We start from the raw sequence: 25,799 nt of genomic DNA, 5'->3' as shown, positions 1-25,799 counted from the left end.
CTCGCGGCCGCTTTCGAGAAGCAAATGACACTTTGGAAAACGGTAACGATGCTGAACGCACTTGAGAACGTACATACATTGGTTTGAATAAGCCGAGTTAGTTCTCTTAAAGTCCTCGTTGGAGTTGCCCGCTCGTTTGAGGTCGCTTAAAAACGAGGAGAGTTATTTCTTAACACGGTTGTTCCATCCATACCTGTCAACCCCTTATCATTGCCCTACCTTATTACCTACCCATTCAGACCTTATTGGTCACCCCGTGCCCTTATAAATCTCAACGTTCATCCTACCAAGTCCCATCACAAGGGAGAAACACAAAGAAATAAACAAAAGCATGTGTTGCCCGTATTGAAACGGCTATACGCCGTACGGACCTGAAAACTCAATTTCCCAGTACAAGAATACGGTCTAAACCGCGAAGGCTTGACACGGTACGTGGCCTGCACTCCGTTGTTCTATCGTCTCCTTGGGACGCCGCCGCTTGTTTCCACTAGGGGGGCGCGAATATTCACCAAAAGCAGCAGCGGCACTTTCTAGCAAGCACTGCGTAACGCAGTCTTGGTTGGAACAAGCCCCATCGCTCGCCCTGCGCTCACGTCCAAGTCGCACGCAATGCGGTCGCATCGCACGCGCACTCGTCAACGTATGGACAGCACATGCGAGTCCACGCGAACACACAGAGCACATGCAAATACATGACACACACACACAAAGATCCCCCGAATAGCATTAATAAACTGTTGGGGCAAGTGCTGTTAGCGAGTAGCACCTATGAAGGCCGGCACGGCACACGATGGGTGTGGGTGGCCAACACCAAGCACGGCCGCCTTTGTCTCCCCGGTGGCGATGTTTACACACCGCACCAGGTACTCATTTGAGGCCGAGTCGACCTAGGGGAGGCCCAGGACCGGTTCAAATAATCGTCACACTGGTGTTGGCCGTGAACGGAAATCGAACCCGGGTCGCCGGGTTCGTAGCGCAGCGCGCTAACCGCGACACCACCGCTCCCCACGTAGCAAGTGAAAACACACGCGCACGCGATCACCATGATCCCTTCTGCCTTCCTTCGGTTGGCTGCCCTTCCAGGCCCCCTGGCATCCGTGTCATGTGGGCGACTGGGAGAGAGGGGCACGGCCGTGCTCGGGGGGGGGGGGGGGTCATCGTGGCCACGGGCTTCTTCGTGTCTGTGCTCGCGCAGAGTGAATCGAACTGAAGCTCGCGGGCAAACACACAACCAGCGGGACCCGACTGGGAAATGAACCCATGGTGACCCACTCGACGGAGCCAGCATCTGGAAGCAATGTTCTTCCCCCGCGAGCAGAGCTTCTCGTTCCTACATTAGATGTTGATATTTCGTCCTGTATTCAACAATTGCTTTTTTTTATTACAAGGGAAAAATCTATTCGGTTAAGTGAAGATAACTTTGGTTCAGCAGGAGTAATAAGCATTGTCATTAATCATGTTCTTATCCACTGCTGGATAAAGGCCACCCCAAAACCGTCGACGGCACTTCGCGGTGGAGAGATGTTCATTACCTCGCCTGGTATGCAGGAGGTCGTTGGTTCGATCCCCACCCTGATGCCTGTATGTTTGGAGTTTGCGTGTTCTCCACCGTGGTCACGTGTGGATTTTTGTTCTCCGGGTTCGATGATTTTTCCCTTCACATTTAGAATCACCACGCGTTTAGAGTATTTGGCGGCTATAAGTTTCCCCACGTGATACGCCACTTCGTTGAGCTATCAAGGGTGGCCAGGCCGTTTCTGAAAAAGAGCTACGGAGCTTAGTGGGCGTTACCTGGTAACATTAAAATAGTTTACATTTAGAAAAAATTAAAGCTCCTTGCACGCCAGTTGGATCTCATTGCTCTGCGTGTCGTTTACTGATGCAATCTCGGGCCCGTTTCCCTCCTTCGGCTGCCACTCCGCCGCGCGTCTCGACCACTGGACATCAACCATTCGAGCTTAGTGTCCAGCTCAAAACCAATTCCTTTAAGTCAAAATGACGTCTCCAGCTCGTGTTTGTTATCTGATCCGTGTGTTCCCTCTTTTCGTCTCAGCATAATTACAAGAATGGGTCTTTTTTTGTTGGCTTGTATTTTTGTTGTTGTTCGAGAATGTTTGTTTCTTTTGCTCGGTCAGTGTCCATGCTTCATACGCGTGTGTGACGTCAAGTAATATACAGTAGAGTACACTGGATAATTATCCCTCGCTTGGCACATTCTATTCTTGCTTATGATGGCAAATGTCATCAGCAGGGATTCATCTTCTTGGTTCTTTCGGTAAAGTCACGTAGAAGGGAAATAATAAAATAATAAAAAGAAAACATAATAAAATACAATTCTCACGACGTTTCGGCCACAACGCAAGCAGCCATCGGTGTGGCCGAAACGTCGTGAGAATTGTATTTTATTATGTTTTATTTTTATTATTGTATTATTTCCCTTCTACGTGACTTTACCGAAAGAACCAAGAAGATAAGCCCTCTCCTTGCGTATAACTTTACGTTTCAACAAGAGCCTCCTCTTTAAGGTCGGTGAAGTCTGTGGGCGATTTCTGGGCCCTTCGCTTCTGTGCCCCCCCCCACCCCCCAGGATTGTGGAACTCTCTGCGCCGAAGGCTGTCACGGAGGCGCGCTTCAGCTGGGTTCTACAAAACAGCGACAACAAAAATAATGTCTCCTTCAGAAGGATTTCTTGAGTCAATTTCACGGACAGAGCGAAACGGAAGAAGGCCGCAGTCGCCAACGTCTCTGCGATCGGACATGGCACATCGTGAGACAGGGATACACATTCTCTCTCATGCTGACAGTCGCTATGCGTAACACAATTCACGTTCAATTAATTTAATAAGGAACAATCAACGAGAAGAATAGGCATCCCTCACAGGCTGACCATACTACGCTGCATTCAAGGTAATTACTCCGCTGGTGTATATCGTGCATGGCAATCATCGCTCCCTACTGCGAACATTTGGCGTGACCCACTGAGTCATGAGACTCGGGTAATAATGATAAACAATACCACGCGTTCTAGATTTGAAGCTTTCGTGACTGCAAGGATTCATATTCTTAGGTTTTTTCGGTAAAGTCACGTAGGTAAAAAATTAAAATTAATAAAAGTTAAATAAAATAAAAATAAAATAAAAATCACGACGTTTCGGAGGCAGCACAAGCTTCCGTCTTCAGGTGGAACCGTCACAGCACGCTTGCTGTATCAAGTAAATGAGACATTCTCATTTACGTGCTGTGACGGTTCCACCTGAAGACGGAAGCTTGTGTTGCCTCCGAAACGTCGTGATTTTTATTTTATTTTTTCATTTTACTTTTATTAATTTGAATTTGAATTTTTTACCTACGTGACTTTACCGAAAAAACCTAAGAATATGAAAACCACGCGTGTTAACCCTCCACAACCACTTGGGGAATGTGAGACTGGGCAACGTACGCCACCTGCTGAAAGGTCGCGCACCACGTTGCCACTGAGTTGTCTGTCTCTCGTTTGATTCTCAGTGACGCTTGTAACAAATAAAAATCGTTATTGTGAAAATGATGACGACACATTGTCTATCCAGGAAAGCCTCAGTGACTCGCAACTCTCCGCGCCAATTGGGTCATTGGAATATGTGACCACTTCCGATAACGGGGGTTTATCACTCCTGGAGGAAATCAGAGTACCCACATAGATAAAAGCCCACCTCCTGGTCTCCTCGCAGACCTAAACTAAACTATTAAAACACTTTTTTTACATTACCAAGTAAGACCCTCTAAGTTATATAGCTATTTTTTCAGAAGCAGCCTAGATATCACAAATGATAGCTCGAGGAAGTGGCTTATCACGTGGAAATTTATAGCAGTCAAATACTCTAAGTGCACGTTGATTCTGAATGTGGTGGGGGGGGGGAGGGGGGGGCAGGAGGACCCGGAGAAATATTCACACCACCACAGGGAGAGGGACACGCAAACTCCAAATACACAGCAGGCGTCAGGGTCGGCATCGAACCCACGACCTCCTGCACGCCAGGCGAGAGAGTTAACATCTCCTAGCCACCGTGGCGCCCCAATGCCTATGCCTGCAACATCTGGACGACAAGCCCTGCAGGGTACCCATACAGGTACTAACCAGGCTCTGTCAATGTGGGATCGATTTGAAAAGCTTTATAACGCTGGGTTTATTATTATTATTAAGAAACCAGAGTACCCATAGTAAACTCACCATGCTAAATTGTGGTGTTGACACTCAGCACTTTTGGGCCTCAGTGTTGTATCTTCAAAGTGGTGCTCACAATTGCCAATTGGCCCACAGCGTTCACAAACTCCGAGAAGGCGATTTTAAGAAATGCACAGGGGCAGCCGATAGACATGTCAGCCGCCGTGTCTTGTTGGTGCTCCCTTATCGCTTTCCCTCCCGTAATTCCGCCACATCTGCTAATAATCATGTCATGGGCCGTGTCGATATCACACAATCTAGCCCGGTGGCCCATTGCACCGTGTTTAATCGCCTGTCCGCTATTGCGCTATTAAATCTCTCTCGTGCTCGGCAAGGTTATTTCTGTACATGTTCTGCCACTGATTGACTACACGAGAAAAAATGTGTGCGTCCGGCACCTGTTACATGTTGTTTGTAGTCGTGTGAAAGATATCGATTTTTTTTTATATACACATTACTGCTATTAAGTATGCACCTGTACGGTCGTTTTTTAAATCCTTCATATTAAGTTTGCTTGCTTGCTTACGACCGTGCAAATCTTTCGGTCGTTTTTTAACCCACTTCCCGTGATCCAATCGAGCTGACATTTTCCACACAGACTCGTTGTGCGTGACAATGAATGTTCGTGACAAATTTTTTCCTAAATTTTACACTTTTTAGGACAAAAATATTATATTTAATTACCAATTGCTTAATGGTGCAATGCAATCATCTGACCCATAGGTGGCAGCCATCTCAAGCCAGAGGACGAGAGGACTCTAGCCGCCACGTATATAAAGGATTTATAGTGAAAAACTTTGTTTTTACGGGTTATACTTGTTTCAATTCCACCAATCGACGAGGGCCTCTCCGATCCGCGTGGATCTCGTGGGTAGATTTGACCCCATGTATACATCGACGCGTACCCGCACCTTCGATTAGCACGGTTGGCTACGTACGGTGACAAAGAAGTGCAACACACACACGTACCCTGCGTAGGTTTCCAGAGTGCAGCCACGATTGAGTGATTAGTGTGGCAATTGGCAGCATTTCCTTCGCTGGTAAATCCCGTGCGATGAATGGTGCTTGTGTGCGAGGTTAGGGGATGGAGTGCATTTTAACAAGGCTGCTCAAGGAATGTATTTAATCAGCTTGGCAAAAAAACAAGCATGCGCATTTTGCGTTTCATCTTTACAAAAAGTGAGATTATGTAATTGATAAAGCGCCCGATTGTACGAGAGTTGCATCCCTAGCACTTGCTCGCCTCTCAAGATGTTTGTATTTGATAGTCAATAGAGGAATTTAAGAATAGGAGTGTTTTTTAAAGCATGTTTTAATGATTAAAGCAACTTCATGTGTGTTTAACTAGTTCAGTGCTGTAGTATGAGTAGAGTTTTGTTATTTAATATTATTTTCAAAGGAGGACCTTGAAAATGTGAGTTCTGATATTCATGAAATTACTTTTTGCACTCAAAATTGTTAAAAGGGGCTGTGCTGGATTATTCAATAACAATTTTCTTGGTTTTTAGGCCATAAGTTGAAGCAAGGCCCGAATGGAACTTTCAAATACTTTCTTTACGGGTCAAGACATGAACGCACACCTCAGCAACTGCTGTCACTGCAAGAGATCTCTGCAGTGACAGACTTGACTGAACGCACTAAAATTGGAAACACAAGATTTTTGCGAAGTAAAAAAAAATATTTTTTTTCGTCACCTTATTCGCGATAGCAGTGGTGGCGAGTGTCAGTTTGCGGCGGCTTTGGGGACGAGGGTTTGTGGACAACGCAATGTCTGTGAAACTCCCTTCCCGTGGGCATCTAGGAGCTGCTATGCCCTGGCTCGCCAGGAGAAGGTGGTACAGAAAATGTGGACTTCAACTCATGCCTCTGCACGGGATAGAACACCCACCGTGGGTATTCCCCGGTCGCACTGGTTTTCTCAGAAATAAAAAAAACGAATTTACTAGTTGAAAACATGTCACTTCTGAAAAAGAGCTGTATAGTTTGGTGGGTCTTACCTGTAAAAAAATATCGAATTCAATATCTTACCCCCCTGCTCATAAAATGGTTTAAGATACGAAGCTTGCTAATACTGCTAAAATTATTGTTAACAAATGCAGACTGATTAATCAAAAATATCAACCGTGAATTTTATTCAGAGGAAGATCTATTTTAAAACTTGAATTAATGACAACTATAATATAGCTTGGTATATTTCTAGCCTCTTTGTCAAACCACTGCTGGTTGAGGGCCTCCCGATGCCATGCAGGTCGTAGGGGTTATTTAACCATACTTCACCACACTAGTCAACGCGGGTTTCTGAAGTTGGGGAGCATAGGTGTGGGTGCATGGAAGTGCAGCGCAAGAATGTATATTGCTGCATTGCCCTTCTGTTGCCCACCACAGAGCCCCAACAGCCCAACAACAAGAACCCTAAATTTCGATTTAAAGCTTTCGTGACTACAGGGATTCATCTTCTTGGTTCTTTCGGTAAAGTCACGTAGAAGGGAAATAATAAAATAATAAAAATAAAACATAGTAAAATAATATAATAATATAATATAATATTTTTTATTATGCTTTATTTTTTTTATTTTATTATTTCCCTTCTACGTGACTTATTATTTCCCTTCTACGTGACTTTACCGAAAGAACCAAGAAGAAAAAACAAGAACCCTGCGCGCGCCTGGTGGTCGCTCATCCAAGCCCTATCCAGGGTCAACCCTGCTTAGTTTCTAAAATCTGAATGTGATCGGGGCACATCTCATGGTGATTCAGTCTCAAGGCCGACGACGTCAGTTACCAGCACAGGCAGGAGGAGGGCCATGTAGCCCCCGCAGAAGATGGCAAACACGATGGCGTAGGCCATCAGGCTCGTGAAGGTGGTGGCTAAGGGGGAGAGCAGCGTTGTGATGCCACACAGCAGCAGGTAGACCGTCAGGTAGCGAATCTTGGGCACGTAATTGCGATCGGCCACCCACCCAGATGCCAACTGCGTCAACGTCTCGGTGATTCCTGAATGCAAATGAACACAGGGAGGGGCAGCCATGATCATCGCACCCGAGATCATCGTGAGCATTGTTGTCCAGATGACACAGTATTGAAGGGTTACCTTGAGATACAGTGGCTGGATGCCGTGTCTCACGTGTAAGGGGCGTTTCTCTGGGTATCCCTTAAAATTGAAACAAAAAAATTAACCCGTAAAAACAAAGTTTTTCACTATAAATCCTTTATATGCGTGTTCAATGGGTCACAACCCAGCCCACACTGGTCTTTGAAACGGGCGGCTAGAGTCCTCTCGTCCTCTGGCTTGAGATGGCTGCCACCTATGGGTCAGATGATTGCCTGCCACCATTAAGCAATTGGTAATTAAATATAACTTTTTTTTTCCTAAAAAGTGTAAATTTTTGGAAAATAATTTTCACGAAAATAAATTGTCACGCACAACGCGTCTGTGTGCAAAATGTCAGCTCGATTGGATCACAGGAAGTGGGTTAAAAAACGACCGAAAGATTTGCACGGTCGTAAGCGCGCAAGCAAGCAAGTGAACTTAATATAAAGGATTTAAAAATATGGATTATTTTTGTTGAAATTACCCCCCCCCCCAAAGCTCATAAATTGTTGTTGGTTGAGTTATTATCCGCGTCTCCACGCTGCACAGCAACATCGTTCACCATGCAGTCCCAGTTTAGTAATGCGCTTTACAATAACTACCGCAGCGTTGGATTGTGCGCTGCCGAATGGGGTTATGACTCGAGATGGTTCAGCGGTGTCTTTTTGATCCTCAATGTTGCTTTATATATGTTCAATGATCTAAAAAGCAATAATAACAACGCTACAAACGTAACACGTAGGCTTTCGCGACCCACAATTATGTCTGATAGCTTGTTTGTTGGGCCAGAACTTGGCGAGTAAAATGCTGACGTGTGTTGTACACCCTCCTCCACCCCATTTGTACCAGCATTGTTCAATCACGTTGGGATTGCTCTACGAGGCCTTTATGGTCTTCATGGGAAAACTACTAAAAAGAGTGTGGCTATACCAGGGCACACCACACCTGAATTGGCGTGGTATTTCAAGGACACACTGAATTTGCAATCCGACCAGCTCAAATGATGATTTTTAACTTATTGATATTCCCAAAACTCTTTTATTTTATCTCAATCGAAAACATTTTTAGTACTGTGAGAGGCGTTGCATTTTGCCTTGCTTGTTCTAAAATAACCTTCATGCAACGATGCCATGCAGAAAGCATTTGTGGAATAAACTACATTTGTGTCCGATGTTTTTTTTATTATTATTATATAGAGTGCTTAAAAATGTTTTAACACTTATATGGGACTATCGTTTTGTAATGGAAAAGGAACGGATAATACACTGTAACATGCTAACAAATGTATGCTAATAGCTTTTCAAAGAGTCTCCACTTGTTCGCCATCATTGTCAACGCGTGCCTGGAATCTTCTCCAGGTGGTCTCTAGAGCCCGGAGGCACATTTCTTGTGCTGTTGTTGCAAATTCTCAGAAGTGTAAAAAAAACATTTGAAGCACCCTGTACAGTAATGTCCTGTTTTTAAAACTGTACTGATGGCCAAGTCTGTAGTAAACTACAGTACAAACAGCACTTTTGCAATGCATTTAAACGTTTTATTTAGTTGAATTCCCAGTCACGGCTAACATCGGTGGTGAAAACATTTCCGAACCAGTCCGCCATAATGCAACAGCCTGCGCTGATGCACGTGATAAACTAAAGTCAAACTTAATTTGGAGCTTTCGTGACTGCAGGAATTACTCTTTGGTTCTTTCGGTAAAGTCACGTATAAAGATAAAATAATAAATTAAATACTAGCATACGACGTTTCGATTGCAACACAAGCAATTATCATCAGGTATAAATTAAATAGAAACACAAATCTAGTATTAATTTATACTTGATGACGATTGCTTGTGTTGCAATCGAAACGTCGTATGCTAGTATTTAATTAATTATTTTATCTTCATACGTGACTTTACCGAAAGAACCAAAAAGTAAACTAAAGTCAAACAATTGCCCTTTGTTGACAATGGCTTGGGGAGGCCTTCAATCCAGCACTGGATCGACAAAGGGCTGTCAACCATTACGATTATAATTCATTTTCACAAATCTTGGTGGATGTCAAAAGTGCATTCCCTCAGTTGGCAGGCACTCGCATTCTTGATATCTTTCACTCTTGGAGAGAGATACAGTACGCAATAGATATCGATGCGGAACGCCACAGGGGAGCACGTCATGTACAACTCAATTCATTCTGTAAGCACACTTGATTTTAGTCCTAGAGGGTGTTCTAAAATTGGCCAAATAACATCTGTCCACATTGGGTTTCAATACCACGCGACGGCTAAATACGCGATGGGAAAAGTACCGGCAGTTGTAATGTATTCTGAAAGGGTCGCTATGTCTCGTATTAAAAAACACAGTTGGACAGAGTGCCAAATTATATTTAAAGTGCACGCTTTTATTTTTGGAGTATAGCGTGGTGCCGCGTGTGGTTGCAGTGTGTACACTCTCGTTCAGCACTGCAGCCGGTTTTGGCGCAGACGGCGTAAACTCATCGTGACGGGAATTAAATAGTGCACATCTTTTGTCAATCTTTCGCACCATCTGGCACGACTGGACGAGTGATTGCAACCTGCAGTATCCCGTCTACTCAGTGGCCAGGGCTTGTTGCCTAATTGATGCCCTGCCAACATCCTGAACTGCAAACGTGTCCGTAACTGTCGGTGAATTTCATAGTGGGGTTCAACAAGACTCCTATGTTCTATAACGGGTTCTCATGAGCTGGGCAAGCCAGGCTGCTAAAATTGATTTGTGTTAACAAAAACAAAATAGGGATGTGTTCCAAGTTTTTGGGATTCACCTGAAAATCCCAAAATTGGGCTTGGATATGTAATTTCAAATAGATCGGAAAAAAAAGTTTGCTTCAGATGTATCCAAAAATATAATGACGAAGGGGAGTTCCGTCACTTCCACAACGCAACTGTCGTGGTATCCTCACCAAAAGTACCATCACGTGACGTAAATTTTGCTAAAATTATTCAAATTTATATTTTTGTACATAAAATGTGTTGTTTTACGTTGAAACTTTACGTAAAAAAAAATGAAATGTTTGACATTTTTTATTCAGTGGACAAAGAATAAAAGTTGTAAAAGATGTACTTCAAAATGAATAAAAAATGAAATAAAATCCTAAATTGGATAAACAAATCCGATGTCCCAAAAATTACATCAGAGACTCCTGCCCCACACAAAATTGATTACTGCCCCTAAATGCAGATGCTGAGTTCCAAAAATTGAGATAACCGGCATGTTCCCATAAAATTATTTAAGGGTGGACATTATATTTACAAAAAAAATGCATCTAGCGTTTCAATGCCGCTTTGCTTCAAATCCCTATCATTGTTGTTGTTTGCTCAGATACATGAGGCAGACAATACATTTTGCCTACAGCCTAATCTGAGGCTCTCGGCAGAGTTACCCGTTCTCGGCTCACCTGCCATGGAGATGATAAGTGATGCCTTCATTGGATCGATGCCCAGCGTCTGTGCCCGCGCTGCCAAGTGGAAGTATGGAATGAAGTATGCCAGCTGGCTGAACACCACAGACCACGTGTACACGTGGAACAGCGGCTCCCTGAGCAGCGAGATGTCCAGGAGTTTTTCCTCCGACTTCGGCTCTTGCCCACCGCAAGGCGGGCAGGAGGTCGCCCCCCTCCCGTCAACAACCTCCACGTGCACGCGCTGGCACTTGCGCCTCGCACTCACGTGCTGTGGGTCGTTGTTGGAGTTTGCCGTGCGGCGCCTTTCGCTTCCCACTTCTGCTCCACGGGAGCCACCGTCGCTGCACGGCGACCCCGCCCGGGAAGCCGCGTGGCCTTTTCCGCCTCCGTTCGGAAGATCCGTGTTCTCTCCGTTCCCCAGAGGTCCGCCCGCAATCGCGGCCGTGTCGACGCTTGTCCTCCTCTCACTGCTGGCATCGCCGCCTTCTTCGTAAATGTGTGCGGCGTTGAGCGCGGAGGCAGCATCCCACCTATTCTGCTCCTGCTCTGCCGCTCCGCGTCGTTCCCCCGGCGCCGGGCACACAATGGCGATGTCGCCCGCTTGGTCTTCGTTCCCCGGTCCGTGGGCCGACTTTTCGACTTGTGCCGAACCGAGGTCGTCCAGCAGGTGGATCGGTCGGAGCAACATTCCAGACGGAATCAAGTTCAGCATGAGGGCGCCGAGGATTAGCAGGGCTCCTGGCGGTGGCAGAGGACGCGTGCGCACGTGGCGTGGAGAAGAGAGCAGCACATCAACAGAGGCAGTGTAGCAAAAAAACACATTGCTGCCACGCATTTCTATGCTGACTTCATCAACCCCGCACTGACCAGCAGGGTGAAAGATGTTCAAACAGCCCCCACGACCCACGCAGCGAAAGGGAGGCCCTCGTCCAGCAGCTGGTTGAGAAATGGGCTGGACAGGCATGTGCGCGCACACGTGTGTAACTTGTGCAACATGCTGCATTGTTTTCACGCGGAATATAATTGCTCCCAGACGCGTTCATTTAATGTCGCTCATTGTCAAGGTTGAGAAAGTAGATCTTAATATTCTCTGATTCATCGAGTGTATTTTTAAACACAGTGTCATTTTAGGGAAGTGCGTTTTCCAATAAATGTCCATTTCAATTTAGGCTGAAGAAATTGTGTAATTAATAAATTATGGTATATAAAAGGATATCTTCTCTGAAAGTATTGGGTTTGTAAAATCTGCCATCATCTATCTCGGGCAATGTCCTAATGACATTTATGAAACACGAATGACATTTATACAAATGCCATTCGTGTTTTGCCTGCAGTTGCCGGCATTTGGGAAAATCAATCGGAGATTAGTAAACAATTCTGTCCATTCACTCTGTGGAATGTAAATCTGCATGATGAATTAAAACTACTCCTACTCATGACTGTGATATATCATCTACACAAAATGTAAACATCTCCGTTATGGTGATGCTGGCACTGTGGTCGTAATTGCATCGGTTGCAGTCTTGCAATTTAAACCCTGAGTTATAAAAAAAAAATCCCTCCGCAACCTTGAAACAAGGTAACATCAATAGTACACTCGAATTAATAATGAACGACATTCTGTTTTTATTGAAGCAGTTAATGGCTAGGTTAGATTCACTGGGACAGTGCTCATCTCGTGTTTACAGCCCTGAGCGACTGGTTCAAATTACCCCTTCCTATGGCAGGGCTGAGTTCACCCACAGTGGCTAAGAGATGTCATCTTCCTCGCCTGTTATCCAGGAGGTCAGGGTGTTCTATTCCGACCCTGACGCCTGTACGTTTGGAGTTTGCATATTCTCCCCGTGGTCGTGTGGATTTTTCTCCGGGTCCTTCGTTTTTTCCCTCCACATTTAGAAACGCGCATTGAGATTATTTAGATTGTTTTGCTGCTATACATGTCCAAATGATGGGCCACTTTGTTGAGCTATCATTTGTGGTCAGGTTGCTTCTGAATAATAAGTTAATACCTCAGTGGGCTTTGCCTGGTAGGATGTGGATGGTTTAGTTGTATTTGCATGTTTTTGGGTGATTTGTTTACCTTTCGTGTACTTTGCACTAACATCACGTGTTTGTACTGTTTGTTGTTGTAACGTTCTTACCCGCCGCCACTGGGACATCAGTGAAAAAGAGCTTCATAGCTCATCGGATTCCTCCGGCATAAATATTGATGATTACAATTCCGAAAGGCTTCGTGAGACCGGGGCACAGCGGTTTACCGAAAAACCACCGAGACGTTTGCGAAGAACATTGCGGGGCCACTCAGTCGCGGTATAATCACAACATTGACAGAATCGGGGGGGGGGGGGAGGTGTACGGACGGGGGTTTGTTTCGAAAATAATAAAATCCCCACCTCGCCAGCCGTACTCGTCCAGCAACATCTGCGTGAAGGGCGCAAGAGCGAAGGTAAGGCCCATGCCGGAACGCGAGATGGCGTAGGCTGTGGAGAGGCGCGTCTTGAAGTAGCGTGCGGTCATGATGCTCGCCGACTGGTAGATGAGGGCAAAGCCCAGACCTGGGTGGCGACAGGAGCCCCGTTTGGGGGAAATTCCACGTGACCATGGCGGGGGCCTGGGAGCCTGGGAGGGGGGGGGGCGGCGAGTCACTTCGCCCACGGGTTTCTGTGCATCCACCGATATGCAACACTTGCTGGACGCCACTGCGGTCAACCAACCCATTGGATAATCACTGTTGACTTCTCACAGAGTGTTTTTATTTTATTTTAGCAACCTCGCGAGATGATGAGTTTAAGTAGACCCGGAGCTAGCGTTGGAATACGCACGCTTTTTTTGCAACTCGTAAGTTATTTGGGGGGTGTCAGAACAGTCCCACTTTCATCTCTTTAAACATATCACGTTCAAAGCGATTACTATCATCACTGTCAGAGAGCTCATGGACTAGTATTTTTCCCGATGATGCCGGATGTAATTACCAGCGAAACGTCGAACTCAACACACCCGTGGGCAGAAGTAGACACTAATCTGAGTTTTGTTTACGTGACAAATCCCTTACTACTTGGCTGTGTCGGGTGGTGGAGGGTTACGACACATTTATACTTAGGTGGTGTCACCCAAAAACTTTTATTATAAATAATATCGGTCGCGAAAGCCTACCGCGTGTTAAACTGCCCCAGGATGTCCAAGACAGCGGTGGCTGTTTGACATTAGAACGCTGGGTCGTGCGCGGAGCGGAGGGGGCATGCATGAGGGCGGCTATACCCTCCCTCCGTGGCTTCCCAGGAACTATTTCGAAGGAACATTGTGTGGCGTGGGAGACACGCGATTCCCCGTAAAAAAAAAATGTTCCAGTTATTTTTGTCTGAAATTGAAAGCGGACGATGGCAGAAGACCAACCGGGGGTCTTTATCCTGGGAGCGTTTTTATTAAATTACAGGCTGGCTGGAGTCACTGCTGCCCCCATCTCTTTTTGTGTTCCCTAATTATTGATTATCAACTGCCCACGTTCCTACCCCATGCCGTCGCTCTTGCCGTCAATTTGGCTTCGGCGTACTGTATTGAACTGGCTGCCAACTTGTAGTGTACGCTGTATCTTAATTTCAGCGGTTGCACATTCAACTGCATTGCTATTTTTAAGGACACATAACCCTTGCCACTCCTCCCTATGGATATGCGTGTGCTAATAATACATTTTCTTAGTACAAAGCAACTGATCCAGAAGCTCGTGGCCTTTTGAGTGCAGGTGCGTGCAGAGAATGTTCGGGAACTTTCATGGAAGGACAGGTTTAGGTAACGTGGAGGTTCGGAGCAAAACATCGCAACTAAGTGGTGTGGTTGTGATCGAGACCGATGGTGGATACAATCGGTGGGACACGTGGGCTGAGGTGGTGGTGGCAAGGTTACCGAGACAGGCATTGGAATGGCAACCAAGAGGTGTGCGGCCAATGGGAAGACCCAAAGCCACATTGTGGTGACGGTGAGACCGTGGGAACAGGCATCGAAGGACGTGGTCAACTTTGCAACGATTACGCCTCTCCGGCAGATGGAAGGGAACGATGTCAAGGTGTCGTGGCATCAACGGCATTGGCCACAATGGCCTATTGACCACGACATGATCATATGCGACTGCGGTTACTCTAGAGCAGTGGTTCTTAACTTTCACTGCAGCCTCAATCGATACGTAAATATTTTTTTAAATAAATACAAAGATTTGATGAAACAAAGTAGTTATATTTAAGTGCACGTGCTTAATTTGTGTCGTCGATTATTTCCCTTTATAAAACAATATGGACGTGTCTCGCTACCCCCAAAAGGGGCATCTCGCACCCCCAGGGGGTGCGTGCACTCCAGGTTATGAACCGCTGCCTTCGACCGCTCGGTACCTTCTTCCTGTCTGACAACAGATGCCGCCGCACCGCCAGAGACCGACCTCCAAGCCATCCCACTCCGCGCTCGTTTTTTTGGCAAACCGCTGCCGGCAGGGGCGAAAGGGTTCCCAGGGCATTGGCTACGGTCACTTACCTACCAGCACGCCCAGGGTAATGTACAGGAAGGGCACACTCTGCGCGAGCACAGACACGAAGAAGCCCGCGGCCACGATGAGCCCCCCGAGCACGGCCGTGCCCCTCTCTCCCAGTCGCCCACATGACACGGACGCCAGGGGTCCTGGAAGGGCAGCCAGTCGAAGGAAGGCAGAAGGGATCATGGTTATCGCGTGCGCGCGTGCGTGTGTGTTGTTACTTGTTACGTGGGGAGCGGTGGTGTCGCGGTTAGCGCGCTGCGCTACGAACCCAGCGTCGGGTTCGATTTCCGTTCACTGCAAACACCCACTGACCATTATCTGAACCGGTCGTGGGCCTCCCCTTAGGTCGACTCAGCCTCAAATGAGTACCCGGTGCGATGTTTAAACATCGCCACTGGGGAGACAAAGGCGGCCGGGCGTGGTGTTGGCCACCCACCCCCTCGTGTGCCGTGCCGGCCTTCATAGGTGCTCGCTATGAAGGCCGGCACGGCACACGATAACAGCACTTGCCCCAACAGTCTGCCAAGGCTGTACGGGAGATCTTTGTCTTTGTTACTTGGCACGTGGCTTTAAAGTAAAAATGTTTGTGTGTGCGAGCGATAGTGCAGTTGCCGGCGCGATGGACCCGACAGACCCTGCAACCCTGGTTCTATATTTAGCGACGAATAAATGAACCGGTGCTGGGCCTCCCCTAGGTCGACTCTGCCTTAAATGAGTACTGCACCTCGTGTAGTGTATAGAAATTGGCACTGGGGAGACACCGGCGGCCGGACGTGATTGCTGGCCATCCACCTCCTCGTGCACCGTGCCGGCATTCACAGGTGCTGCTCGCTAACAGCACTTGACCCAGCAGTCTATTAGAGGCTACGCGGGGGGTCTTTGTCCTCGTTTTTGTTGCTCTGTCCGAGGGCATGCACGTTTGAAGCAAGATTTATTCCGGAAAAAAATGTTCTCTTGTGGTGTTCAGTGAAATGTATCTTCCCCGGGGTGATGAAGAGCACGTGATTGGTGGACCCCATTAACCCCTAAAAAAATACCAATGTTATCTGCCGCTTGCCACTGGGGCAGTTTCGCGACCACTTTTGGGATCGCTCCTCTCATCCGTAGAAAGTAACAGTTAATGAGTCGATTTAATTTTCGATTTAAAGCTTTCGTGACTGCAGGGATTCATATTCTTGGTTCTTTCGGTAAAGTCACGTAGAATGGAAATAATAAAATAATACAAATAAAACATAATAAAATAATTCTCACGACGTTTCGGCCACAACGCAAGCAGCCGTCCTGAGGTGGAGAGTAGGTCTGTCGAGTAGACAGACTCTGTCCATTTTACGTCACTTTACCAAAAGAACCAAGAAAATGAATCGATTTAAATTACGTCGAAATGCACAAATTTCCTTTTTTAAACTTTTTGCTGAGTTGCCCGGTAAGTGGAATCATTTGTAAGCAATCGTGAGGAGCCGCGTGTGATTTACGCCCGTCAGGTAGCGGAACGTGAGCGATTAAAACGCCGTCTGTCACGGGCCCGGCAATTCGCCTCGGCGTGGCGAATTGCCTCGATCGTCGTGGCAAGCCACAAAAGCCCCCGTGCATAAATATATTAACGATGCAAATCAGTGCGAGCTGCTGTACAACAAAAATTGCGTCTTTAAATTTACTGTAAAATACGATTTTCAATATCAAACGGCATTATTATATTACCATTCAAAGTTAACGATTTACGCATTAAAGGGCTTTTTTTTACATTTAAATGTGGAGGGAGTGAACAAAAAAAAACTGCAACCGAGCCACATTTTCGCGTAGCTATAGTGCAATGAAAGTGAATTTTACAGCTTCGCTCCTGGCTGGATGAGCCTCCTTGATTGAGCAGCGACTCCAAAGAAGAAGCAGCGAACCTTCAACTCCGCGGTGCAAGCGCGAGTCTTGACGGAGCGAGAGACTGTGATGAGTGGCGTCTGTGAAGGCGCCCGGCTAAGAGGCCCTCTTTTGTGCGTCGCTCAGCCGCGCTCACCGGCCATGAGGCGTAGGCTGGACATGATGGATCCAATCCAACTGATTCGCTCGGCGTTCTCCGAAAACTCCTCTTGAAATGCCACGAAGAAGAAGCCGAAGGATTTCAGCATCCCCATCACCAAGACGTTCACCTGTCATGGGCAGATATTGCTCTCATTGACGGAGGCATTTCGACATTATTTCGCCGTCTATCCAGCCTCCCTCAAACTTTGTCAGTCACGGCTTCCAGAGTTCTGTGGGTTTTACCCAGAAGTGGCCCCACCAAACCACGTGAGCGGTAATGCCACCAATGTGCCCTGCTGTTGTTAAATCTTTTAGCTGTAAGTCATTCAACATGTCGGCCCTGAAGAAGATCCATTTCCAGAAACGTCAGCCCGTTATGGAATACTGAGATTATAATACTTATCCTGATGATGATAATAATTTACGGCCCATTGTCAACTCACTGCTGGATGAAGGCCTCCTGCACATGCCCAGTGGCGTAGCTAGGATATTTTGCGCCCGGGGACGAACTAAAAATTGGCGCACCCCCCCCCCCCGTTTAATTACATACCAACATGTAATTACATGACATGTAGGCTGTGTGTGGCGGGATATATACACTTTTAGGTTGAGGTGTAGATTTGTGCAGTAGTTTCAGGCTGCCGCGCTCGCCGCAATAAGTTATAATGTAAAGTTGTAAGCCTCATTTTGGCGCCCCTTTACCTTGGCGCCCGGGGACATATGTACCCCCCTGACCCCCCCCCCTAGCTACGCCTCTGCACATGCCACGTCAGAATTGGGCGTTGTTCGGGCAATAGTTCACCACACGGCCCAGTGCGGATTGGTGAAGGTCGGGTGCCCAAGGCGGGGTCAAATATCGGTCACCGATGATGTTCGCTGTGGCCTGAAATCCAACTCAAGTTGCCCGATTCATAGTGCAGCGAACCTGGCCGTTGCACCGCTGCACCCAACCCTTGTTGTTGATCGCATCTTAATATATTGTACACCACTGTGTAAAAAAAACTAATAGGGCATTTTATGCCTGTGAAATGAATGGGATCCTAAATAATTGTTAAAAGCCAGTGTGCAACCCAAATTTCACATTTTTGTTAAAACAAATTACTTACAAGTAATATAAATAAATTAAAATACACACGTATAATAACTGCTCCTGCATAATTAAAGATAGCCGATTTTTTTTTCTTTATTGTAAAACGGTTAATGAACACCATCGCCGGCTCTCACGCGGTGCTACCCCCCTCTCTCATCTAAGACGCGTTTGACGACGAATCCGTTCACCAACACCTTGCAGCAGCCTCAAGTAACAACAATAACAACTACGCCGCCGCGGTGCGAGCGTGGAGGCGAAAGTCTTCTGGCTCATTATAACGGGAGGATTTCATGTAACCAGCCATCGGCAGCAACAGCAGCAACAGCAGCAGCAGCAACAGCAGCAACAGCAGCCGAAGCAGCAGCAACAGCAGCCGCCGCCAAGGGAGCGGTTGTCGTCAAAGTCCGGCGAAATTCACCGACGCGAATTTTTCTTGTGCTCGCCGCGCACTTTAAACAAACAGCCCCGCAAAATATGTTTTTTTGGGGGGGTCAGGGCGCGAGAAAAAAAAAAACGCCATTATAGATAATTTTCTTCTTGGTTCTTTCGGTAAAGTCACGTAGAAGGGAAGTAATAAAATAATAAAAATAAAACATAATAAATTAATTCTCACGACGTTTCGGCCACAACGCAAGCAGCCGTCCTCAGATGAAAACCAGGTCTGTCGAGGCGACAGCGTGACTTTACCGAAAGAACCAAGAAGTTGAATCCCTGCATTCACGAAAGCTTTAAATCGAAATAGATAATTTTGTTTATTAGTATTAATTTCTCTGAACCCGTGCAGGGTAATACACACACACACAAAATCAATTAGAAAGCGGCAGCTGCAAGGAAACAACTTGGGGGTGGGGGGAGTGGGGAGGAGGGGGGCATCGTTTACCATGAAGAAGTGGAGCACGATGATCCATCCCCACCCTCCGTCTGGCGCGTCGACGTAACACCTGAGCTTCGGTGCTCTGCTCTTCCTTGACATGACGAACACCCCCCCCCCCCCCCACTTAACTGCTCGTTATCCTAATTACAACCAGGCGCTGGGTTTCTGCTCGGGCTCCAACCGCCGGGGCAATGCGCATGTCCCTGCGTCGTCCGCCGCTGCGAGGAACGTGTTCCACAAGTCCGTCGACGAGCAGGAGGAGAACGCGATTGGGCTCTGCGAGTCGTTCCACCATGAAGGAGAACGAGAAACAGTTTGGAGCCGTGTCCGACGGCACGTCCCAAGTGGCGGACCTTGTGTCCTCGTCGTTGTTGTAACTCTTCTCTCCGGCAGCGAGTGTCAAACTGCCACGCACGTCCCCTCCATCCGCCGGTGATGTTGTTTTTTTTGTTTCGGAAACTTAAGCCGGCACGCACAAGCGGATGCAGACATCTGCCGTCGCGTCTTGCGCAACGCAGCGTACGTGCCCCATTCTGGCACCGGACCTCGCTTCCAAACTTAAACACAAAAAAATATGCCGGACCGCTCCAAGATACTGACAGCGCTTTGGCGTTGGCTGGAAATAGCGACGCGATGAACTCGATTGGAAACGTGACGCCGTGTTTCAGTTTCAGCCGAGAATTTCACGAACATAATCGTTGTGTACTTTGTGTTTGTTCCTTGAAACATGCCATTCTGCTCCGCGCGGCGAGTTTAAAATGAACTCGTGCCACCCGATCGCTGTGGCGAGTGGCGAGTACCTAAGAAGGGCTTTGCGTCGTACAAAGGGCCACTTGTTTTAAGTGTGCCAAAGGCTATGGAGAGCAACACTCGGCAGCGCGTTGCCCATAACGCTCATAGCTGCGGCAAAAGGGGTGCTCTGGGAAGCCACGGGGGTTAAAAACTTCTCAATTTGTGTGAAATTCAACTGATCCGCCACGTGGAGGCAATGTCGCACTGCCACGCACAAAGATATCTCATTGGCGTTTGAAGTCCTTTTTGGATATCCTCGTTTTTGCTGCCCTCTGCATTCCTTTTGTCGTAGATTCGAAATTATTTCGGCAGCATGGAATATTCACCCCGTTGCTTCGCTCACGCCAGCGTTGGTACTCGCGCGAGTGTCAATGTCATCAAAGTTATTCGCAGCGACGAGAGAAGATGTTTTCTGAGATTTGCAATGGGGAGACAAGAGCATACAAATAAAAATGGGTAAAAATATTAACCATCTCGGGTCTCCTGATGACACCATCAATAAATATAACGACTCGAATTAGGGGAAATGTAATTAAGGAGACTTGCAACGTTGGGCTCAGGATAAATGCGACGGAAGAAAACGTTATGTGCGATAAGCTTGCTAAGCAATTAGAGATATTCATTAGAAGGATACAAATGGAAACAAAAAAAACACAACGGAATACGTGAACAGATGTTGAAGGCGGGTTGCAATTAAATAAATAAATAGGCTACCGACAGCGGGAGGGAGTGTGCCTTATTAAGAACTTAGAATTAATGTATTAATCACTTTCAAGGATAGATTTATAAAGACACAAAGAGCACAACTCCCGTTCAGGAAGACAAGTCACACAATGTCTTCTCGTCATTGTTAACAATATGTTTCTGTGCTTCCTCGATGACTACCAACTTGTTAACATGTCTTTGTCTAAATGTAATTCTCTTTACGACTCAGCGTTTCGCATTAAAAAAATTATATCTTCTTGGTTCTTTCGGTAAAGTCACGTAGAATGGAAATAATACAATAATAAAAATAAAACATAATATAATAATTCTCACGACGTTTCGGCCACAACGCAAGCAGCTGTCCTCAGGTGAAGAACAGGTCTGTCAGAAAGACAGCGTCTGAATGACCACCACCAGGCTTGGCAGCGTATATTTAAGCTGGGTTGTAGGGGGAAGAGCGCCTTGACAAAGGAATTTGCATATCAAGAGGAATTTAGCATATTTAAATCGATTTTTTTTTTTTATAATACGAATACTTTACAACCCATGGTTAATCCACTGCTGGATGAAGCCCCTCACCCTCCCCTCACCCAGGGGCCATGTCAGTCATGGGGGTTGTTTGGCCATACTTCACCACGCTGGTCAATGAAAGTTGGTGAAGTTGGTGGGGGGGGGGGGGGAGAGGTCCATATGTTATTTGTGACCGGGAATCAAGCTCATACCATAGAGTTCATAGATACACAGTCTCTTAACCGCTGTGCCTAACCTAAAGTTTCACATTTACAATGTTTGAGCTTGCAAAAATGAGGAGCCAAGCTTGTTCACAATTATTACGTATATAAGGTGAAGGTGCATCCCTGCAATTGCTTGCTCACGCGACTGCTGGTGCAAGGGCCTCCACTGGACGGACCTCGATGGGTATTTGGCCTCCACTTCCATGCTAGGATTACCCACACGTGACCCCATCACACGTGACGAAGCCGATCGAGTAACCGTGGTGTGAAACCTTTCATAGTGCTGGGTGGGCAGAGGCAGTGGTGGATTGGGGAAACTTTCCCAACTACTGCCCTACCACATGGAGTTGAACGTGTGCCTTTTGCATTGAAAGTTCAGTGTGTTAACCATTACAGCATGGCAGCGTTCCATAGATATGCACAGTGCATAGATATATAGTGAAACACAATTCAGGATACTTTTTGTATAGGTTGTTAAATCCTTTGGAAGTTAGTGTTAAAACTATACAGGAACCAATCTCGTTTCATGGTATTGGGCAATTCTGGCTGTCATTTACCATGGAAATACATTTACTTTGATGCTGTAGGTGGGAATTGATCACCCATTGTGCTGTAACAACAAAAGAGAATGGGTGCTAATGTTTGTTGGTCAGATGGAAGCGGGGGCTAGTTTTTTTGGCAGCTCTATTCATTTCGAGTCAAGCTTGTGCGGTGGGAAAATCCAGCGGTTGGATTTATTTCGTAGGATTATTATTCAAAAGTCTCATTTGTCAGTTGGACTTTTCTTTTTTTTACTGGACATTCAAGCAAATGCCAGTGCTTAGGTTTTACAAAGCAGGGCGACTTCGGCCCTGCGAACAGCTTTCATTTCCTCCACAACGACAGTCATAAAATTCACGACTGCTGTTCACATGACACAGATATAAATTCGTTCGGAATGGGCGTCCTGGGTAAAATTTAAAACGAAGCAATAGCCCACTGCTCTGGCACATATCAGGGCCCGAAGCGCTCTCTGTTCCACTGCATAATCGAGCAGAGAGTTTGAAAAAGTCCAAACAAATGCTGCTCTCTGCTTGACCGTGCGTTCTCAGCAGTTACACTTTTTTTTGAGCTCACAACTGCTCAATGTGCCGAATACCCTTTAACTCAAGACGTCAACATTCACCTGATGAGTTAATGAGTTCATGATGACGTCACCCTGCTGCTGCTTTATATAAGAACGGGAGACACAGCAGAGCCTCACCATTCTGGCGAATTGCCCGATGATGCTGGATGCAATTACCAGCGAAACGTCGTACTCAAACATTGTAAATGTTGTGGTTTCACGCTTCAACACACCGGTGGGCTAAAGCAGTGAACTATTTCTCTTTTGTCAACGTGACACTTTTTTACTGATTGGCCGTGTCGGGTGGTGGAGGGTTACGACACATTTATAAATAACGCGATATAAACCCAAAAACGTTGATTATGAATAATATTGGTCTGCGAAAGCCTGCCACGTGTTAAACTAACATTCATCAAGACGTCTGGACGGTGGGCACCACCTCTCAGAAAAGATCGACAAACGTAGGCATTTAAAACGCGAACAGCGACGAATATAAATCTTTTTGTTTTATCTTTACCACCAAACATTCGGTTCGGTGAATTAAAGACGACGGTGGCTTCTCTGCATCCACCACGACCTTCCACCAAATGTTTTAATTTCCCAACGAAGCGAGAGACTGCCAGAGGGATTACTACGGAGCTGTGTATCTATCCCCGGTGCCCGTGCTGCAGTGCTCACGCGACTGTGACGTGCACGCACAGAAGAAGAAAGTGCCGGCAAGCCAAGGATGCACGATTTCTGAATTTATCCCATGTGACAGCTGTAAAATTATTATTTAGTGGAGCAATCTGTGTGATGTTTCATTCTTATAAATGGACACGCTTTAGTAGGTGAAATAATATGAATTTTTACAATATACTGGTAATGATAAATTATGTGTAATTTATTGCAGTGATGATTTGACTTAAGCCCCTATTTGCTTTGGTGTTATTTATCAGAATTAAAACGATGGCTAACTGTTAAATACAAATTTTTTTATAGTAGAAATAGAACCTTGGCACGTTAGTTCGTGCTAAGATGTAACCATAGCAATTAAAACGTTTAGGAAATTGTAAATGCTCCACAAAGCTGTCTTTGAAGGCTCATATTTGGTGGTTAGCCCTGTGGCATGGGATGGATTGAAATGAGATATTGCATTTAAAAAGGAGAAGCCTCTGTCAAGGGAGGTACATTGATGGACCAGGATATGTAAATGGTGTGTGCCGGTCGATTATTTAAAATTATCAGATGTAGTTTAAGAGAAAAAAAAACGAAGCTGTTATCTGTGAGCCACCCACCGACTGCAGTTTTAGTAGAATATCTGAATATTCAAATTAACATTCCAATTCCATTTTGTGAGAAAGAAATAAAACAATTTAAGTGTCCTCGCTAAAAGTTCAGCTGTCGTTGTTTGGAAAGCAGTGACCAGGATTTGAGTGGCGACCCTCGGGCTCAGGAAGCCAAAGTTGCGGACACTGAGCTGTGAATCCAGTGACCTGAGTTCGATCCCTGGCCATGATAACATCGGTGGTGAGCGATATCCGAACCGGTCCTCAATACCGCCAACCGGCATTGATCAGCGTGAGGAGCTCTCCAATGCGGCAGCAACATGACAAAAGCGCTGTACATTATTGCATCGATATTATTACGCAAGCTTTCGACTGATACAATACTTTGCAGATAATACATGGGTAGTGTCGTCATCGTGCACCGTGAATGAATGTATCACTGGATTAATATCAACAAATGTAAAAAAAAAATGCATTTCTTCTTTACATTAAGCCACTGTCGCAGCAATGGGGTTTCAAATTGTGGAAATCCACAGTGTGATGGGCTTAGGCTGTTCAGTGTTGGTCCTAGAAATCAGGCAAGTGAAGGGGGTCGTTCAATCACGGCGCTCTTCTAGGCTTTAAACCCAAATCATAAGTGTGCATTTATTTATTTTTATTTTTAAACACCAGTACAGCGCGCACAGATAGGGTTTTCGTTGTTTTCGATGGGGCATTTCCATGGATGTGGCCGATGTCGTAGCTGACGTTCGAAGTCGTAATACTAATACAATCTTCAGTTTAACACGTCGGCTTTCGCCACCAATATCATTCATAATACACTTTTTGGGTGTTAGATCACGTCACTTTATTATTTCCTGAAATAATTAATAAAATCCTATTATTTACCTCGGGAAAATGTCACCGAGTCCCGCTACATTTTGGTTGTTTTTGGCCAAACTGAGTGTTTTTGCATATGTCGGGACGCAGCAGAGAAACCCCACCACACATGCAGGAGGGTAACGCACATCACTGCCACCTCCTGGCCATTTTCACGGCGCTGGTGGTTACCCAGCCAAGTTGCTAACCCGGCTCAACCCCCGCTATAGCTCTCGAGATCTCACAGATGTAGTGCATTTAGCGCGAGTTGCTCATGGGCATGAAGGAATTCCGCATCTTCGATTCCTCTCGATTGCGCGCAAACCTGCCAAGCCAGGCCCTTGACACCCCCCCCCCCCCCCCCCCCAGTTCCCAGGAACATTGCTGCCTGGACGTAAGCTCCCTTCACTCCGCTGTACGAATATATGGAAACTGCCTTCCTGGACACATTGTCGGCGAAACCACCGATTCTGGTCTTTAGGCATTCAAATGCCGAGCTCACGCACACACGGAACATCTCCTGACTTCACCGCACGCCTTGTAGGGACTGAGTCTTTGAGCTGCAGTGAAGCAATGATCATGCCGATTAGATGTACTCGTGTCTGATATGTCTCTTGTTCACAATTGCACCCAATAAAAAAGTCACAATATACAAGCACTTTGTCATACCACTGTCAGATGAAAGGGCTTTTCGTGCCTCGTCGGCCCTCGAGGGCTGTTTGACAATACTTCACCATGCTGGTCAGTGCGAGGTTGATGAAGGGGGGCACACAGAACCAGTTCAGACAGCCGTGGCTGCTGTCTGGCCAGCATGGCATTCTTGGATTCACTATGTGTGAAATGAGGAGCCGCCCCCGATCCAAATGCAGCAAAGTAATCTGTATGTGCAGTATGGTCTATCATTGTTATATGTATAGTTGTTCAGCAAATGAGTGAATTGTATGTGTAATCAAGTGGGTGGAACGAACATTGATTAAAACTGTAAACTATTTTTATTTTACCAGGTAGGGCCCACTGACCTACATAGCTCTCGTTCAGAAGCTACCTCGCCACAAATTATAGCTCCAACGAAGTGGCTTATCACGTGGACATTTTATTGCAGCCAAATACTCTGAACGCGCATTGA

The 25,799-nt window shown here is 46.3% G+C and overlaps 1 protein-coding gene across 2 annotated transcripts in view; it reads right to left on the bottom strand.

The window, feature by feature from the left end:
• The window catches only part of LOC133349436 (monocarboxylate transporter 5-like), a 30,444-nt gene extending 10,317 nt beyond the window's left edge, over positions 1-20,127 (bottom strand). Inside the window, exons 1-6 of one of the 2 annotated variants that reach the window (XM_061562866.1) lie at positions 19,218-20,122; positions 17,243-17,375; positions 15,234-15,377; positions 13,109-13,270; positions 10,710-11,453; positions 6,984-7,195 (exon numbers count right to left, since the gene is read on the bottom strand). In XM_061562866.1, the coding sequence (XP_061418850.1) occupies positions 6,984-7,195; positions 10,710-11,453; positions 13,109-13,270; positions 15,234-15,377; positions 17,243-17,375; positions 19,218-19,310 (1,488 nt within the window). In that variant the 5' untranslated portion in view covers positions 19,311-20,122. Of the gene's footprint in view, positions 1-6,983; positions 7,196-10,709; positions 11,454-13,108; positions 13,271-15,233; positions 15,378-17,242; positions 17,376-19,217 lie in introns of both variants that reach the window. The other variant, XM_061562867.1, reaches the window with a different exon arrangement.
• Between the last annotated feature and the right edge of the window lie 5,672 nt (positions 20,128-25,799).

The sequence above is a fragment of the Lethenteron reissneri genome, chromosome 30, assembly GCF_015708825.2.
Source record: "Lethenteron reissneri isolate LAM-NWPU_2019-01 chromosome 30, ASM1570882v1, whole genome shotgun sequence".
Lineage (NCBI taxonomy): Eukaryota > Metazoa > Chordata > Hyperoartia > Petromyzontiformes > Petromyzontidae > Lethenteron > Lethenteron reissneri.
Note: the sequence above shows the minus strand (reverse complement) of the source record. Positions and strands in the feature narration are given on the sequence as shown.